The sequence below is a fragment of the Canis lupus genome, chromosome 20 (genome assembly GCF_003254725.2).
Source record: "Canis lupus dingo isolate Sandy chromosome 20, ASM325472v2, whole genome shotgun sequence".
Lineage (NCBI taxonomy): Eukaryota > Metazoa > Chordata > Mammalia > Carnivora > Canidae > Canis > Canis lupus.
This window is the reverse complement of record NC_064262.1, coordinates 8,251,635-8,271,967: the sequence shown is the minus strand read 5'-3', so window position 1 is coordinate 8,271,967 and position 20,333 is coordinate 8,251,635. Positions and strand designations below refer to the sequence as shown.

Here is a 20,333-nt window from a genome sequence, read left to right as displayed (position 1 = left end):
GTGGGTCTTCTATCTTCTGTGACTATCTTCTCTGAGTTTCCTTATTTGGTAAATTGGGGACAAATACTTGCACTGCTCTGCTGTGTTGCTAAAGGTGTGGGGTCTCCAGTGTAGTGCCGGCTTGCAGTAAGTCTCAGTAAATGGTAGCTGCTGTTGTGATTCAGGTGAGGGTCTCAGAGCCTCTGCTAAGAGGTGATACCCGGTTCAGGCTTGATGAGGACCAGAACCATGGTCTCCAGCAGCCCCTCCTTGAACTGGCATGGCCCATAACATGAACAAAGTGTGCCCACTTCCTGAGCCTCTCTTAACTACTGGTATTTGGTTAATCCTGCCCTGCACTGGCATGGCATCTTCTGGGTCACCCACATGCATTAGTTCATCTGCGTCTTCTCTGTAAGGCAGACTTTTATTCCCATTCTCCAGAAGAGGATGTGTGCTCAGACGATACAGTCCCCGTCACTGAAGTCCACATCTGGTGTTCCTTTCACGTCACTCTGTATGGTGCCTTCAGTATAACTGGAATCAAGAGGATGTTACAAAGACAGACCACCTTTGTGTGCATGGGGGTGGGAGGGTGCTACAGGAACCTGGGTCTTGGTGAACCTTGTTCTAGTATACTGACGTTGTAGCAAGAATAAAAATAAGTGTTTTAGGGAAGGGTTAGGGTAATGCAGGAAGAATTATAAGCAATATGAATTTATTTAACTATTTTGGAAACAAAACCCCCTCCCAAATAATGCCTGAACCCAAAAGGTACATAAAAATGGCCAAAAATATTTTAAAATAATAGATCTGAAGATCATTTGTAGTTTTTTCCTCATAACATGAATGCTTTCAGCAGGACAGTAAATTACAAACCATATCAAATCATGTTAAGGCAGATGATCAATCTGGCTGCATTTGTAACTACTCCTGGGAAAGTAATCGTGTTGGAGCTGTTCCTCCCAGCTATTTAGTCAGTTGGTCTAGGAAAGGGCAGTCCTGGAGTCAGCAGGTGAGGAGCTGGGCTTGCCTGTCTGGTCACTGCTCGTTCTGCTGGCCCTCTGTGACAGAAGCAGACACGGATCCCTGGCCCTTGTTGACATCACTGATGCACACCCACTGTCCGTCAACAGACTCCTTCCACAGGGTCACCTGCAAGTCAGCACACACACAGCCTGTAATGGGTCTGCACCCCTCCCTCTGCTGTCCCCTTCCCAGGGCCTCATCAAAGGCCCTGACTCACAGCTTGTGAGTCTACAAAAATCCACACAGATTAAGAAAGGAGGTGTACAGAGAGTGACCCCACCAAGATGATGACAAAGGGTGTTCCTGACTTAGCACCCCTCTCACAGAAGAACTTATTCATGAACAAGAAACCAGTAAATGAATCCTAAAAGACAAAAGCGAGGCTGAAGCACCTCCCTCCACCATAGAGACCAAGATACTGTACCAGAGTAAGTAAGTGGGATATCTCCAACCTATGATTCCTCCTCCAGAAGGAAGAGAGCACAGAGGGGACATCCAGTTATCCAGTGTTATAAGACATCAATCTGTAGGAGCCCAGACTCTGTATTCTGCCCCATGGGGATGGCAGGCACACACTGGGAATGTGATTGTGACTAAGTGGGGACGGCCTCGTATCCAGAGAGCTTATTCAGGAAAATCTGTGCGGTCCCTCAAGTTGGGCTGCCCAGGTAAGCAGAGGTGGGCCCACTAGCCCATCTGACAGCAAGGGCTCACTCTACCACCTGGAAGTGGCATGACCCTGCAATTCTAGCAGAGAGGGGGACAGGGGTGGTGGGGAGAGCTGGTGGTCCTCACAGCAAAAGCCAGTGGCCTTATTTCACAGGAAACTTGGGGACAGATTGGCTTGAAGTTAAGACCACAAGAAAAGTATTAGTGGCCTTACAGTTGCTTCTCCCACTGTGCCAGGGCAGGGAAATACATTTTGTATCTAAGCAGTGATACATGCATGTGGGAAGCTGAACAACCCTGCTTACAGTGGCACTAGAATACAGTGCACAGCACCTGGCTTCCCATCTGCAGAGTACGACCAGTGGCCTCACCTAACCAGATGTTCAGTCTACAGTCTTGCCTAGTATGGGTCTCCAAACAAGCTGTGTAAGCTCTGGCTGCTGTCCTGCTGCCCCATCAGGCCAGAGAAGAAGAAAAAAAATCCAGGGGATTTGTTCAGCAGGCTTTCGGGCCCTTTGTACAGTACAAGCAGATTTGGGATTTCAAGGTGCTGTCGATACTTACTGAGCAACTATTATGAATACCAGGCATGGGCCAAAACTTTTAGAAATGGAGTCTCTAATTCTTTGAAAGCTAATATGAGGAATAATATGAGCTACTTTTCTCCTGAGTAGATATGTCCCTTCTCTAGGCCAAATGACAAAAATGTCCATTTTACTTTCATATAAATGCCACATACATCCCTGTTGTCTTTTTCTGATTTCCTAGACTCATCTATTGCTGAGTAGGAAGCCAAGCCAGAGAATCTGATCCTCTAGCCTCACCTGGGCAGGGAACTAACAGCTAGCAGTCCTACTTGCACTTCATGTCAGGGGACTACCCCCTATCCTAAGAGCTCAAATACTTAAAAACAGACCTTAACCAGTGGCTGCACTTGCCCAAAAACCTTGCCAGTAGGACCAGAAACCCAAACTGAGCAAACTGATTAAAGTGCCCCAGTGAACCTGCAAAGGCTAGAAGAGGAGACAGATACCAACATGAGGATCACAGAAAACCACGTAAATATATCACCAAAGGAAATAAAGCTCTGACTAAAGAAATGAAAATCTATGAACTGTAGGACAAAGAATTCAGAATAATCCTCTTCAGTTTAGTGAATTATAAGCATGTATAACTAAATTAAGCTCAACAAAAATAGACACCATTAAAAACAAACCCACCAGAAACCCTAGAGCTAAAAAACACAGTAACTGAAAAATTTAGCAGAGTTTCAAAAGCAGGGTTGACCACACAGAAGAAAGAAATCAGCAATGTGGAGGACAGGACACTGGAAATTACCCCGAGGAACGGAAACAGAAAAACAGTAAAGACTGCAATGGGATGGAATGAAAAGCAATATTCACTTAAAGAGAATTCCAGAAGATGAGAAAGGGACATAGAGTATATTTCAAGCAATGAGCCTGAAAACTTCCCAAACCTGGGGAGAGAAACCGACATCTAGATCCAGGAGGCCTAAATAGGTTGAATCCAAACAGGCTACAAAGACACATACGTTATAACTCTCAAAAGTCAAAGAATTTTAAAAGCAGCTAGAGAAAGAGTTACATACAAGGGAACCACCATAAAACTATGAGCAAATTTCTCAATAGAAGCTTTTCAGGCCAGAAGAAAATGGGATATATTAAAAACAAACAACAACAAAAAAACCTGTTAACCAAGAATAATATACCAAGTAATAAAAGTGTCCTTCAGAAATGAAGAAGGGATGGACTTTCTACAACAAAAACTGAGGGAACTCATCACCACTATACTTGCCTTATGAGAAAAGCTAAAGGGAGTTCTTTCAATAGAAGTAAAAGGATGCTCATTAACATTATACAAGGCAGCATAAAACTCACTGGTAATGATAAAACATAAAGTTGGATTCTGTAATATGGTGATGGTGGTGTGTAATTCACTTACAATTCCTTTAAAAGTTAAAAAATGTAGTAAAAAAAATAACTGTACCTACTGTTAATAGCTATACATTATAAAATATGTAAATTTTAACATCACTAACCTAAAATGTAAGGGAGAGAAGTAAAAGTGTAAAGATTAGAAATTCTATTGAAGTTAAGATGTTTTATGTAAGCCTTACAGCCCACAAGGGAAAACCTGAAGTATTAGACAAAAGAACATGACAAGTCAAAGCATACTGATACTTTAAGACATCAAAACACAAAAAAAGGATAAGAAACAATTAACAATGGATCAACAGAACATTCAGAAAACAATAAACAAAATGGCAATTGTGTAAGGCCTTACTAATAATTACTTCAGATGTATTAAACTCTCCAAACAAGACAAATGGCTGAATGAATACAAAAACTAAGATCCATCAATATGTTCATGCAAGAGATTCACTTTAGCCTTTAAGACAGAGACTAAGAAGGAAAGGAAAAATCTATTTGAAGCAAATGGTAACCACAAAGAAAGAAGAGGTAGCTATAGTTAATATCACACAGACTTTAAAAATAATAAAAAGAGACAAAGCGGTTAACACATCAAGAGGATGTAACAATTCTAACTATATAACTATTCTAACTAAACAGAGAAATAAAGAGCAACAATGGACAGATCATCCAAACAGATATGTCACACCACAAAACAAGTCTTAACAAATTAAAAAAAAAAACCTGAAATCAAACCAAGCATCTTCTCTAATTATAATGGTATGAAACTAGAAATCAATAACAAGAGGAAAGAGAAATTCACACACACAAATTAAATACTCTCTTGAACCATGGATCAAAGAAGAAATGAAATTATTTTGAAATGAAAATAGAAACACAATATATCTAAACTAATAGGATGCAGCAAAAGCAGTTTTTGGGGAGAAGTTTATAGGAATAAAAGCCTAAATTAAGAAGCAAGACCCATCCCACATAAATAACCTAATTCTATGCCTTAAGGAATTAGAAAAAGAACAAACTTCACCCAAAGCTAGCAGAAGCAAGGAAATAATAACTATCAGAGCAGAAATAAATGAAATACAGAATAGGAAAACAAAAGAAAAGATTAGCCAGGGATCGATCCCTGGGTGGCTCAGCGGTTTAGTGCCTGCCTTCCGCCCAGGGCATGATTCCGGAGTCCTGGGATCGAGTCTCACATCAGGCTCCCTGCATGGAGCCTGCTTCTCCCTCTGCCTGTGTCTCTCTCATGAATAAATAAATATTAAAAAAAAAAAAGATTAGTCAAAAGAGCTGGTTCTTTGACAAGATAAAACTGACACAACTTTAGTTAAACTAACCAAAGAAAAAAGAGGATCCAAAACAAAATTGTAAATGAAAAAAGAGACATTCCAACTGATAATCACAGAAATACAAAGAAAAATAAGACACTATGCTGAAACACCTGTGCCAACAAACTGGTCACCCTAGAGATAATGGACAGATTCTTAGAAATCTAGAACACTACCAAGGACTGAATCAGGAAGAAACAGAAAATCTGAATAAAAAAATTTACTTTTATAAAAATTAAAGTATAAAAATTCCTATTTTTTCTGAAATAGGAAATCCAAATAAGTAAGGAAAATGAATCAATCAAAAATCTCCTAGTGTAAAAAAGCCCAGGACCAGATAGATGGTTTCACTGGTTTATTTATTTATTTGTACATATTTTATTTATTTATTCATGAGAGACAGAGAGAGAGGTAGAGACAGGCAGAGGGAGAAGCAGGCTCCATGCAGGGAGCCCGACGTGGGACTTGATCCCGGGTCTCCAGGATCACGCCCTGGGCTGAAGGTGGCGCTAAACCGCTGAGCTACCTGCGCTGCCCTCACTGGTGAATTTAACCAAACATTTAGGAATTTTATATCAATCCTCAAAATCTTCCAAAAAGAATTATAAAAGAAGAAACACACCCACACACTCATGAGGCTAACATTACTCCAATACCAAAGCCAGGAAAGAAAATTACAAATAACCCTGATGAAATAGAAGCAAAGTGAATTTGGCAGTGTATTAAAAGGATCATTTCCCATGATGAAACAGGAGTCATACTTGGAATGCAAGGATGATTCAACACAGGTACATCAATCAATGTGATACCTCACAATAGAATAAAAGAAGAATCCTATCTACTCAGTAGATGCAAAGAAAGCATTTGACAAAATTCAACATCTGTTTATAATAACTCTTAAAGGCCATATGTGATAAACCCACAGCTAATATAGTATTTTTCAACACAGTAGGAGAAGTCCTTGCCAGAGCAGTCAGGCAAGAAAAAAAAAGCATCAGAACTGGTAAGGAAAAACTAAAATTGTTTCTATTTATAGATGACAGATTTTATATACAGAAAATCCTAAAGATCTCATCAAAAAACTTAGATCTAAACAATGAATTCATTAAAGTTGGAGGGTACAAAATTAACATACCAAACAGTAGTGTTTCTATACACTAAGAACAAATTATCTAAAAAAGAAAATGATCCTTGCAATAGCATCAAAAACAAAATACTTATAAATCAACCTAACCAAGGAGATGAAAGATCTCTACTCTGCAAACTACAAGTCAGGGATAAAAGAAACTGAAGGCACAAATAAATGGAAAGGCTTCTTGTTCACAGATTAGAAGAAATCATATTGTTAAAAGGTCAGTAGTAACAAAAGCCATCTATAGATTCAATGCAATTCCTATCAAGATTCAAAAATTCAAAAGGCCTTTTTTTTTTTTTTTACAAAAGTAGAGTCCTAAAATTTATATGGAACCCCAAAAGACCCCAAATATCCAAAGCAATCCTGAGAAAAAACAAAGTGAGAAGCATCATACTTTTTGATTTTAAGCTACAAAGCTACAGTAATTAAAACGGTATGGTACTGGCATAAAAACAGACAAACAGATCAATGGAACAGAATCAGAAATAAACAGAAAGCTCAGAAATAAACCCAAACATAAATGGTTAACTAATACTTGGCAAGGGAGCCAAGAATACTCAATGGAGAAAGGACAGTCTCTTTAATAAATGGCGGTGGATAAAACTGGATACTCTCATGTAAAAGAATAAAACCAGATCCTTATCTTACACTTCTCACAAAAACTATAAGACCTGAAACCATGAAAGTCCTAGAGGAAAATACAAGAAACAAGCTCTTTGGTATGGATCTTGGCAATGATTTTTTGGATGGGACACCTAAAACACAAGCAACAAAATATAAAGTTTAACGCAAAGAGCATTAAACTAAAAAGCTTCTGCACAGGAAAACAGTCAACAGTTGTGAAAAAATGTTTGCAAATAATACATCAGATAAAGAGCTCATATCCAAAATGTCCAAAGAACTCCTAAAAATCAATATCAGAAAGTCAAATAATCAAATTAAAAAATGGGCAAAAGATCTGAATAGAACATTTCTCCAAAAAAGAATCTATAAAGGCCAACAGGTACGAAAAGGTGCTCAACATAACTTATCACTCACTGGGGAAATGCAAATCAAAACCACAGTAAGAAAGATTTCAACCTCACACATGTTAGAATGGCCATCATCAAAGAGATAAAAACACAAGCACTGGCAAGGATGTGGGGAAAAGGGAACTCTTGTGCACAGCTGGTGGGACTATAAACTGGCACAGCTGCTATGGAAAACAGTATGGAGGATCCTCAAAAAATTAAAAATATTACTGTATGATCCACCAATTCAACTTCTAGATATTTATCTGAAGAAAATGAAAACCCTACCTTGGAAATATCTGCACCTCTATTTCACAGTACCATTACTTATAATAGCCAAGACATGGAAATGACCTAAATGTCTACCGACAGATAAATGGATAAAGAAGTTATGGTACATATATCCAATGGAATATTATTCAGGCACAAAAAATGAAATATTTGAGACCACATGCGTGGACTTTTTTTTTTTTTTTTTTTAAAGATTTTATTTATTCATTCATGAGAGACACACAGAGGCAGAGACACAAACAGAGGGAGAAGCAGGCTCCATGCAGGGAGCCCAACGTGGGACTCGATCCCAGGTCTCCAGGATCACGCCCCGGGCTGAAGGTGGCGCTAAACCACTGAGTCACCCAGGGTGCCCACATGCGTGGACTTTGAGGGCATTATGCTAAATGAAATAAGAGAAAGATCAACACTATATATCTCATTTATATGTAGAGTCTAAAAACAAAACCGAAAACACTCATAAAAGATCCAAAACCAATCACAGAAGAGTTCAGATTTGTAGTTAGCAGAGCTGGGGGTGGAGGGTCAAGAGGTACACACTTGGAGTCCTAAGACATGGAAGTACTAGGGATGTAATGACAATAGCTCACACCACTATACGGTCTATATGAAAACTGTGAGAGACTAAATACTGTGAGATGAGAGGAGTTCTCATCACAAGGAAAAACTTTTTTGCTTTCTCTTTTATTGTACCTATATGAAATGATGGATGCTAAACTTACTGTGATCATTTCACAGTATATGTAGGTCAAACCATTATGCTATACACTTTCAACTTATGATGTAAGTCTATTATATTTCAATAAAACTGGAAAAAGAATATTTTAAAAAATAAAAACAGTGGAGAGGGGGCAGTGTTGGAAATAATTCTGTAACACAAAGTAACAGTAATAGTAGTAATAAATAATAATGTGAACAGGAATGTCGTTTTAACCAAGTTGCTGTAACTTCTGTGAGGATACAGGGGAAGAGAACAATGGTTCTCAAAGCGTGGTCTCTAGACCAAGACATCTGCAGGACCAAGAACTTGTGAAAACCACAAATTCTTGGGTCCTCACCCAGCTGAAATTCAGAAGCTCTGGGGTGGGCTTGGCAATCTATGTTTTAACAAGTTTAATACTAAAGTCTGAGAAGTATGCTAGAGGAAGATGACAGATGAGTATGTTATTTCTACACTGAAATAAGCAGCAGAAGAAATGCTAAGCATCGAAAAGGTTTGCTCCTGGAGAATGAAAATTAGGAAACTACATTAATAAATCATAACCTAATAAAAACTACTTAAGCTATGTACATGTATTTGATTAAAAAAAAATTTTAAGAATTTCTGCTTTATTTATTTATTTTAAAAAAGATTTATTTATTCATGAGAGACACACAGAGAGAGGCAGAGACACAGGCAGAGGGAGAAGCAGGCTCCATGCAGTGAGCCTGACATGAGACTCAATCCCAGGTCTCCAGGATCAGGCCCTTGGCTGAAGGTGGCACTAAACCGCTGAGCAACCGGGGCTGCCCAAGAATTTCTGCTTTAGAGACAGATTGTTGACTACAGATGCACTGCACAGAATGCTCTAGACTGAAAATCTACCAAGTCCTTTAGTGAAGGAATAAATACTATGCAAACAATAGAGGTGAGCTCCTTGTAGGAAATAGGCTGATAAAGATCAAGAAGTGCAAAAGAATAATGATAGCAGACTGCAAACACGGAAAGTACAACCAGGCACTCCCTACTGCCTTGTAAACACTACAGTAGGGCTGCTCCTCAGTCAAGTCAGGGTCTGTTGGCCTGTTCTGGGTGCCATCAAATCTGGGGTCTAGTCCTGGCTCAGGCACTTACTAGAAATAAAAAGAGGGCTAGTTTTCTTTGAGGGTCACTCTAGCTCTAAAATTCTATGGCTTTAAGACAGGGCCTGCTAGATCTTTCTGGAATCACTACACATGAAAGGTATCCCCAGCCTGGATAAAAACTGCCTGCAGAGGATCTCAAAGGTGTGTTACTTGTACACCCATGTGCACAGCATTACTGATAAGAGCCAAAGGTGAAGCACCCCAGGGTCCCTCTATGTATGTATGGATAAATACAATGTGGCAGAACAGAGTATGATTCAGTCTTGAAACAGACACGTGGTACAACAAAGATGAGAACACTATAGGATTCCACTTACAGGAGGTCCCTAGGGCAAATTAACAGAGGCATGAAGTAGGAATGGTGCTTACCAGGGATAGGGGTGGGTGGGGGTTAGTGTCCAGTGAGGACAGAGTTTCAGCTGGGAAAGACGAACAGTTTAGAGGTGGATGGTGGTGATGGCTGCACAATAATGTGAATGTTCTCCAAACTACTGAACTATACACTTAAAAATGGCTAAGATGGGGAAACTTTATACGTATTTTGTCATGATTAAAAAAGCTGCCTTCAGAAAGGAAGAGGTAACAAGTCACTGCCATCTCTCTAGCTGACCCCTCTCCTCTTAGGCAGAAGATCTGTAACTTTATACGGCAGGGTTCAATGAAGTGGTCAGAATTTTTCAAGTGCATTTGCTTTGTTGCTATAATGTTCTGAGCTACTTTTTGTTTTACTGTTTTCCAGTGGCCACTTTGTCTCCATGTCTCTCTTCCTTTGTACAGCTCATAGTGCAGAAAAGGTATACATACAGTGGGTGAATAATAATACCCATGAATTACACAGATTTTTAGAAATATGCCTCTTTGGTGTCTGACAAAAACCTTCAATCTTTATGCTTTTGTTTATGAGATTTTTTTTTTAATCTATTAACTTTTGAGCAGTGCTAACTGAATGTCATCATGAAGACAAGGTGGTAAAATGGTGACAGTGATGGACTACCAGGGCAGTGGGTTTGGATTTAACTTGGGCCTGATTACAAACTCTTCCACCTAATAGCTTTGTGGCCCCTCTGCAAGTCTAACTACCACTGTCAGCTTCTTTCATATTTGCAAAAGGGGGGGACAAACCACCTCGGGACAGTAGGTGGAGGGGGGAAGGGCAGGGGATTGTAAGATTTAATGATATATTTAAGAGATGTGCTCAAAACAGTCTTCATTAAGGCTCCTTCGAAGCCTAACCTTATATGGAGAATTCAACTGCACTTTTTAGTGGGTGAAGACAAACAAAGCCCTGACCACCATGTCATGGAAATGGACTGTACCTTATTGTCTCCGCCCGAGACAGCCAGGATGTTGGCTGTGATAGACCAGCTCACATGCCACACAACATCATTGAACTTGTGCAACAGTTTGGGTGACCATGTATTGCCTGAGGTGTCATCACAAGTCCAGATGAACACACGACCGTCCTGGGAAAAGACAGGTTAGAATCAGGGAAGGTAAGGCAAGGATCTTGAACTGGGGATATCCTCTCTATTTAGAGCCATATTGGACTTTTGCAGGAATGAGGTGGGATTTAGCACAATGCACAGCCAAGACCGTCCTGGGTGTGCACAGATGTGATGGCCAATTTCCAGCCCAGCATTATCCCTTTACCCCAGGAACATATTTTACATTGGTTGTGTCTCCCAGGTTCTTGTGCTCATACTGGTTTCAGGTATGAACTTTATATGGCTAACTCTAAAATGTTCTCTAGGTTTTCCTCATGTCTGCCAAATCATCTCGTTTTGCCTTTGGCTCTAATTTTCTCAACCCAAGGGGTATGGCTGTCTATAAACCAAGCTCAGAGAATGAGAAGGGACAAGTTTAAAAAGTCCTCAAATTTAGAACCAAACATAACAGGCTCAAGTGAAGCCTGGCTAACCTTTGTCTATGGTGGAGTTAGCATATAATTTAAGGCTTGTCCTTGGTTTTTCCTTTGTGATCTGTCTGTGAAGACTGATCTAGGTGAGCCCAAGATCCTAGGACTTCCAACTATCCTGGTCCCTGCTTGGGAACACTCTCAGAATGCACCTGGGCAGCTCTCTTCACCAGCTGCATAATGCTGAGGGGAAACTGGTCTGGAGTTGGCCCAACTCATAGCTCAGTGGAGGTAAGCCACTTGTGCCTTCTGATCAAGCCTTCTCCACAAGATGACCTGGCTCCTAGCACTGTCCTACTTGCACTAGTCCAGAGGTGCCTGTTGCCTTGCCCTTACCTTTTTAGACTTTACCTTAGGGGGACTGTAATGGTCGATGGGACTTACTCAGAGATTAAACAACACGGGAAGCTCTCATGGATCTGAGCTGACCTGGGAGCAACTGGCGATGGTGCTGGTAGGCAAGCCAATGGAGGGGGCCCAGGCCACATCTCGAACCCAGTCACTGTGCGCTTCTAGTTTCTGTTCCTCCTTCCACTGGCCATCCTCCTCCTCCCTAACAGAGGAGACAGAAAGGGAAAATGCAGCAGCAGGTAGCAGCCCAGGTGTGTTTCCCACACCTCCATTGTACCCCCACCCTGTAGGCTCTGCAGGGGCCAAGAAGCTATTCCATCTTTTTGATTTCATTCCTTGACCTTGTAGATTTTTACTCAGTTCATCAGCTATAGAAGAATATTCCACGAAATGCTGTTTGTCCACAGCCAATGGCTCCAAGAATTGGGAATCAGGTAAAGAATTAAAGTACTTGAGCAAGGCCAAGTTGTTTTTAAAGGATGTCCTCTGACAGACTGAAAACCGTATTCTGTAGGCAGGAGGGGAAAAGAAGGGGATCCCATTTCTTCAGAACTGTGGCTGAGTCACAGTAGATAGCAGGGTAGAAGGTAAGAAGTGTCCCCTTGAGGGAAGTCCACCACACCCACTTACTTCCACAGTTTGATGAGGTTGTCACAGCCACCCGAAGCAAACTTCTTGATGTAGTTGGGCTTCTGTCCCGATGGCTGGTCTATAAGGCTTCCAGGTACAACAGCAGGGGCCCAACTGACGGCGTTGCAGCCAATCTGTGAGGAAAGGGTTGGGGTGACTGCCCTTTAGCCCTGCAGCAAAGCCCTGCTTCTGCAGACTCAAAGCTGCAGTGTATCCCCCTCCAATTCTCAGGACAGGATTATGCAGGACCACTGTTTTGTTTTGTTAAGGATTAGCCCCCATAATGCTCCTTCAAGGAGTCCTAACAGTACATGTATTTTTTTTTTTAATTTTTATTTATTTATGATAGTCACAGAGAGAGAGAGAGGGAGGCAGAGACACAGGCAGAGGGAGAAGCAGGCTCCATGCACCGGGAGCCCGAGGTGGGATTCGATCCCGGATCTCCAGGATCGCGCCCTGGGCCAAAGACAGGCGCCAAACCGCTGCGCCACCCAGGGATCCCAGTACATGTATTTTTCAGCAATATACATTTAAAGTAGGAGTTAGGGACTCCCCAGGAATTTTTAAAGAAACAGAACATTAAAAAAATATAGGAACAGAAAGCACAGGTTCAGAAAAACATGCAAAGTTTAATGAAGTACTACTCTAAAGCACTCTTGTAACCACTACCAGTTCAAGATATCAAATTGCCATTTACCCTGGAAGCCCTGTCATTATGTCCCACCTGAGTCATAGCCATTCTTCCTTGGCAACATTTTCCTGACTTCTGATTTCTTCCTTTTTTTTCCCCTTCAGTTTTGTCACCCAAATATGCATCCCTAGATACTATACTGTCTCACCATTTAAATTTTTTAATTTAATTTTATTTTAAAGATTTTATTTATTTATTTATTAATGAGAGACACAGAGAGACAAAGAGGCAGAGACACAGGCAGAGGGAGAGGCAGGCTCCATGCAGGGAGGCCTACGCGGGACTCGATCCCAGGTCTCCAGGATCACGACCTGGGCTGAAGGCAGGCGCCAAACCGCTGAGCCACCCAGGGATCCCCAATGTTTTATTGAAAAATTTTTTTTACATCTCCTTATTTATAGATTCCCCCTAATCTTTTTTTTTCCTAACCATTTTTTTGTTGAAGAAAGACCAGTCATCTGACTTATAGACTCTCAGGCTGATTTGCTATTTCACACTCAGACCTCTGAATTCCTAAAAATTGTCAGCTGGATCGCAGACTGGGTCAGAGTCAAGTTTGACTCCTTTGTTAAGACTGCAGGCAGTAGGATGCCTGGGTGGCTCAGTGGCTGAGCCTCAGCCTTTGGCTCAGGGTGTGATCCCAGAGTTCCTCGATTGATCGATCGATCGTATAAGGCTCCCTGTGCGGGGCCTGCTTCTCCCCTCTGCCGGTGTCTCTGCCTCTCTCATGAATAAATACATAAAATCTTTTAAAAATATTAAAAAAACACTACAGGCAGTAAATTATTCTTACATTGGGAGACAAATGACATCAGGTTGTCTTTTTATGGTATTAGTACCTATGAACAATTTATGCCTCTTTTAATTCATTGGACATTACAAAATGGTGATATTATATTCATTTCTTTGTTATTTATTATATAGAATAATCTAGACAGGGGAGATCTCCCTCATTCATATTTGGCTCCCCATGGGTACAGATCAGATTGGAAATGTAGGATAAATGTTTGACACATTCTTCAAGGATGAATGATTCTATTATTTTTTATTTTTAAAAATATTTTGTTTGAGAAAATGAACAAGAGAACAAGCAGGAAGTGTGGTAGGCAGGAAGCAGGAAGCCTGATGTGAGACCTGCTGCTCTGGGATCCCAAGACCCTGGGATCATGACCTGAGATGGAGGCAGATGACTGAGCCACCCTGATTCTCTTTATAAACTCATGGTTTTAAGCATATTTGATGGGTTTCAGTTCACTGCAATTATTCTTATTTTTGACACCTAACTGTAGTACGTGTTCAAATTGGCTCCTCTGACTTAACTATATCAAAATATGTCTTTGATCATTTCTGTTAGAGGTATCACAAAATGTCCCAGGCTTATTTCATACATTTCCTGCCTCAGACCTAAGATCAGCCAGTTCCTCAAGAATTAGGGTTTCTTTTAGTGAGGAACTATATTTCAAGACTATAATCTGGTGCTAGGGATGCTCACTGCCACATAATTATTTTATCTCATTTCATATTCAACAGTCTCAGTTACTGCCAATACAATAAGTCAAAACATTTAAAAAAATGTTTGCAGTGTTCTCCCCATTCTCTGCCATAGGTTTTTTTTTTTTTTTTTTTTTTTTGGGAAGGAGCAGGGTGTTTAGTGTATGGTTACCAACATTAAAAGATCCTAGATCTCCAGCTCTGCATGTGCCCACTTTAAAGAAAAAAAAAAAAAAAAAAAAGATTTATTTATTGAGAGAGAGCATGCAAGTGGGGCGAGGGGGAGAGGGAGAGAGAGAACTTCAAACATACTCTGCTGAGCACAGAGCCTGATGCAGGGCTTGATCTTACCACCCTGAGATCATGACCTAAAAAAGCTGAAATCAAGAGTCTAACCCTTAACCAAGTGAACCACCCAAAGCCCCATGCCCACTTTTTAAACAGCTGCCTGATACCTTAACAGAGCATATAGCTATACTCTGCCTTATAACCCTCATTTAGTCTTAGTTCTCTACAGTTAACTATATTTGATGTCTTTCTAGTCATTTTTGTTGTCTGAAGCTTATTCTCTAGTAGATACCTCAGAAAGTGCTCATGGAAACAATAGTTTTTGAGTTCTTGCATAGCAGTAACAGTCTGTTTCTTTCTACTCCAAAATAAAATTTTAAGAACAGCTTTGAGGTATTATTGACATTCATTGCTCATAAACCGCACAATCTAATGAGCTCTGGCATTGGTATACCCTGTAAAATTACCACTATAATCAAGATAAAAAACATGTCTCAAAGTGATGAAAGAAAAAAACTTCCAACCAAGAGTACTCTACCCACGGAAGTTATTCAGAATTGAAGGAGAGCTTTCCAAACAAGCAAATAATGAATGGAACTCATGACCACTAAGCTTGCTTTACAAGAAATGTGAAAGCAGGTGGTGTCTGGATGGCATTCAGTTGGTTAAGCATTTGCCTTTAGCTCAGGTCATGATCTCAGGGTCCTGGGATCAAGCCCTACGTTGGGCTCTCTGCTCAGTGGAGAGTCTGCTTCTCCCTCTCCCTCTGCCCTTCCCCCCCAATCTGTGCTTTATCTCTGTTCTCTCTTTTTCAAATAATCTTTGGGGAAAAAAAGGGAAATGATAAAGGGTATTCTTTAAGTTGAAAAGAAAAGGTGCTTATTAATAACAGGAAAACATATGAAAGTAGAAAACTCACCAGTTAAGGTAAATATGTAGTAAAAGTACTGGCCTAATCACAAATAAAGCTAATATGAAGATTAAAAGACAAAAGTAGTAAAAATAACTACGACTATAATAATTAGTTAAGGGATATGCAAGATAAAAAGATGCAAAATTTGACCTCAGAAACATAAAATATGGGTGGAGAGTAAAAATGCATTCATGCATAAGTTCTTGCCAACTTCAAATAGACTGTTATATATTATAAATAAATATCAGCCTCATGGTAACCATAAAGCAAATGCCTACAGTAGATACACAAAAGATGAGAAAGGAATCTAAGCAGACCAAGAAAGGAACATAAAGGGGGGCACCTGGGTGGCTCAGCAGTTGTATGCCTGCCTTCGGCTCAGGGCATGATCCCAGGGTCCCAGGATTGAGTCCCACATCAGGCTTCCCGCGTGGAGCCTGCTTCTCCTTCTGCCTGTGTCTCTCATCAATAAATAAATAAAATCTTTTTTTTTTTTAAAGGAAGAAACAAAGAAACTATAAAACAGAACAATTAATAAGAATGGCAATAAGTACATACCTATCAATAATTACTTTAAATGTAAATGGTCTAAATGCTCTAATCAAAAGACAAAGGGTGAATGGATGAAAAAACAAGACCCATCTACCTGCCACCTAAAAGAGATTCACTTCACACCTAATGACACATAAGGGCAAACTGAAAGAACTGGAAGAAGATATTCCATGCAAATGGAGGGGGAAAAAAAGCTGGAGTAGCAATGCTCAGGTCAGAATAGATCTCAAGCTGATCAAGGGTTGGATGCTTAAATGGCTGAGCCACCCAGGCGCCCTGAGAACAAACTTTAAAACAAAGACTGCAACAAGAGACAAAAAAGGGCATTACATAATGATAAAGGGATTAATTAAAAAAAATGAATAAATATAAACACATGGAAACTAAACAACCAACAGATCAATGAAAAAAATCAAAGGAATAAAGAGAAAAATGAAAATGGAAACATAAAGGTTCACAATCTTTGAGATGCAGCAAAACGAATTCTAAGAGGAGAATTTATTGTGATAGTCTACCGTGAGAAAGAAGAAAAATCTTAATCTAAACCTTTCACCTAAAGGAACTAGAAGAACAAAACAAGCCCAAGAGTAGTAGAAGGAAACAATACAGATCAGAAAGGAAATAAAATAGAGATGAAAACAACAGAAAAGATCAGTGAAAGAGTGGTTTCTTCCAAAAGATAAAAAAAATTGGTAAATCTCTGGCCAGACTCAAGATAGGACTCAAATAAAATGAGAAATGAAAAAAAAAATTAAAAAAAAGTAAAAAAAGTAAAAAATAAAAAAAAATAAATGAGAAATGAAAAAGGAGAAATTACAACTTACACCACAGAAATATACAGGATTACAAGATTACTATGACAAGTTACATGCCAACAAACTGAGCCACCTAGAAATGGGTAACTCCTAGAAACATACAACGTTCCAAGACTGAATGAAGAAGAAACAAAATCTGAATAGACTGATTACTAGTAATGAAATTGGGGGAAAAAGAAAAGGCAGAAAAAAAATTGAATTGGTAATCAAAAGACTTCCAACAAAAGTCCAGGACTAAATGGCTTCACAGGTGAAGTCTATCATACATTTATTTTAAAAAAGATTTTAAGTAATCTCTATACCCAATGTGGTGCTCAAACTCACAACTCTGAGATCAGGAGTTGCATGCTCCACTGATTCAGTCCAGTGACTCTCTACCAAACATTTAAAGAATGAGTATCTGCCTTCTCAAACTATTCCAAAACTAAAAAAGGAATGAATTCTTCCAAGTTTATTGCCAACATTACCCTGAAGAACAACTGCAGCTCAACCCCCAAATAAATAATCTGATTAAAAATGGGCAAAGGACCTGAAAATACATTTTCCAAAGATATACTGATGATGAACAGAGACATGAAAGTATGCTCAAGCATCACTAATCAAATGCAAATCAAAACCACAATGAAATATCACCTCACATCAGTCAGAATGACAGTATCAAAAAGACAAGATAACGAGTGTTGCTGAGTATGTGGAAAAAAAGGGAACCCTCATGAACTGTTGGTGGGAGCATGAACTGGTATAACCATTATGGAAAACAGGAAGGTTCTTCAAAAAATTAAGAATAAAAATACTGTATGATCCAGCAATTCCACCTTTGTGTATTTATCCAAAAAAGACAAAAACATTAATTCAGTAAGATATCTGCACCCCCCTGCTCCCTGCACATTATTTACAATAGCTAGGACATGGAAGCAACCTAAGTATCCATCAATGGATGAATGAAAGAAGAAATGTAGTGTGTGTGTGTGTGTGTGTGTGTGTGTGTGTGTGTATGTACAATGGAATATTATTCAACCATAAAAAATGAAATTGTGTCATCTGCAATAACATGGATGGATCTTGAGGGCATTATGCTAAATGAAATAAGTCAGAAAAAGACAAATACCACTTATATGTGGAATCTTAAAAAAAGAAAAGGAAAAAAAAGGACTAACAGTTTGAAAAACTCTATGCTCATAGATACAAATGAGGTGAGGGTTTAGGAGAGGGGTAATTGTGTAAAAGGGAGTCAAAAGATACTCTAGGTATAAAATAAGTCACAGGGATGTAACATACACCTTGGTGACTATAGTTAATACTGTATTGCCTACCTGAAAGTTGCTAGGACAGCACTTCTTAGCAACAAGAGACCAGTTTTTTTGGGTAACTGTACACAGTGACACACGTTAACTAGACTTATTGTGGTGATCATTTTGCAATGTATGCAAATATTGAACCATTATGTTGTATAAATAAATGTATGTCAGTTATACCTCAATAAAAAAAATGATAAAAAACTATTTTACTGAAAATCTAACAAAAAATAAACATACCCATCACTCCTGAAAGTTTTCTCTGGTCTCTTTCCTGACTCCTCTCCCCTGGCCTTGCTTTACACCCCAAACTTAGCTGATCTGATGTCACTTTAGTTCACTTTTCCTAGAATTTTAGATCCGTGGAATTCATAATATGTACATTTTGTCTGATTTTTTCACTCTGCATAATTACTTTAAAATTCATTCTTAATGTATCAGTACAATAGACATTTCTTTTCATTGCTAACAGCATTTGCACAGTTTGATCCATTCACCTACTGATACATATATAGATTACTTCCAGTTTTTGGCCTTCAAAGCTGCTATGAAAAAAACAAACAAAAAAACTTTTGTGTGAACTCGAAAGTCAGTTTTGCTGGTTATAAATTCCTGGCCCACATATTTTCCTTGAGTATTATGAATCTGTTCTATGCACGGATCATTGCTGTTGAATAGTCTGATGAAAGTCTAATTTTGTTTCCCTTATAAGTCACATGGCTTTTTTTCTCTAGATGGCCAAAGGATTTTGTTTATAGGCTAGTAATTTTATTAAAATTATCTTTTTTTTTTTTTTTTTTTTTTTTTTTTTGCTGGTGATTCTGGGTGATTATATGTAATAATTTTAATAATAAAATCTTAAAGAGTTCAGTTTTTCTCATTTTGACTTACGATATTTTTTCACATTTTATAATATTTAAAAAATGTTTCTTAGCTTTATTTGAAACAGCGGGTGACAATTGTTTCTGTTTTGTCGCCATGTCTCTCTTTCATCACTTATCAGGATGTTATTCTGTATCTTATTTTTTCTAAGTTTTTATTTTCTAAAGAGATTTTATTTATTTATTCATGAGAGACACACAGAGAGAGGCAGAGACATAGGCAGAGGGAGAAGCAGGGTCCCCTTGGGGATGTAGGACTTGATCCCAGGACCCCAGGATCACGATCTGAATGAGCCAAAGGCAGACACTCAGTCACTGAGCCATGCAGGTGCCCTTTAAGTTTTAATTTTTTTTTAAAGGTTTTATTTATTTATTCATGAGAGACACAGAGAGAGAGAGAGGCAGAGACACAGGCAGAGAGAGAAACAGGCTCCATGCAGGAAGCCTGATGTGGGACTTGATCCCAGGACTTTAGGATCATACCCTGGGCTGAAGGCAGGCACTAAACCGCTGAGCCACCAGGGATCCCCTAAGTTTTAATTTTGTTAGTTAATATACAGTATTATATTAGTTTCAAGTGTACAACAGAGCAGTTCAACACTTCCATACAACACTTGGTGCTTGTCATGGCACATGCACTTCTTTTTTTTTTTTTTTTTTTTTAAATTTTTTTATTATTTATGATAGTCACAGAGAGAGAGAGGCAGAGACACAGGCAGAGGGAGAAGCAGGCCCCATGCACCGGGAGCCCGACGCGGGACTCAATCCCGGGTCTCCAGGATCGCGCCCTGGGCCAAAGGCAGGCGCCAAACAGCTGCGCCACCCAGGGATCCCGGCACATGCACTTCTTAATTGCCTAATTCACCCATCCTCCCACCTGCCTCATGGAAACCTTTTTTTTTTTTCCCATAAGAAACATCTTTAAAACATTCAGAATACTCAGGATAATCAAGGCTAATATTCCTATAAATTCCTTACGTGTATTATGTACATTCAGAAAAGTGTAAATTACTCAAATATTATACTCAAAACCCCTTATAGTCTGCTAACTTGCATGTAGAAACATCTGAAGTAACATGCTGCCTACTAGCCTACAAACCACTTTGTATATTTTTTTCCTTGTTTGTGAGTCAAACTTTATGTGATTTCACCTCAAATACTTTTGTTACTTTTATGTGAAATTCGTTTTCCTGACAAAGTGTGATTCAAGAAAGCCTTTCAAGTTGAGAAGTCTGTTTTTGTTAATGTATGTGTTGACAAATGTGACAACTTG

General features: G+C 39.3%; 1 protein-coding gene and 1 long non-coding RNA gene across 5 annotated transcripts in view; one reads left to right on the top strand and one right to left on the bottom strand.

The window, feature by feature from the left end:
- Positions 1-680: 680 nt before the first annotated feature.
- The window catches only part of SEC13 (SEC13 homolog, nuclear pore and COPII coat complex component), a 33,590-nt gene continuing 13,937 nt past the window's right edge, over positions 681-20,333 (bottom strand). For both annotated transcript variants that reach the window (XM_025449918.3, XM_025449923.3), the window contains exons 6-9: positions 12,135-12,268; positions 11,583-11,706; positions 10,555-10,701; positions 681-1,134 (exon numbers count right to left, since the gene is read on the bottom strand). In XM_025449918.3, the coding sequence (XP_025305703.1) occupies positions 1,021-1,134; positions 10,555-10,701; positions 11,583-11,706; positions 12,135-12,268 (519 nt within the window). In that variant the 3' untranslated portion in view covers positions 681-1,020. The remainder of the gene's footprint in view (positions 1,135-10,554; positions 10,702-11,582; positions 11,707-12,134; positions 12,269-20,333) is intronic.
- Positions 1,134-18,434, top strand: LOC125753206 (uncharacterized). Of its 3 annotated transcripts, none has more exons than XR_007404422.1 (3): positions 1,134-1,436; positions 2,446-11,384; positions 11,853-18,434. It is a non-coding gene; the product is annotated as an uncharacterized LOC125753206 (long non-coding RNA). The 3 variants fall into 3 exon arrangements; XR_007404423.1 differs by having other exon boundaries at positions 2,446-11,938; positions 16,018-18,434; XR_007404421.1 differs by having other exon boundaries at positions 2,446-18,434.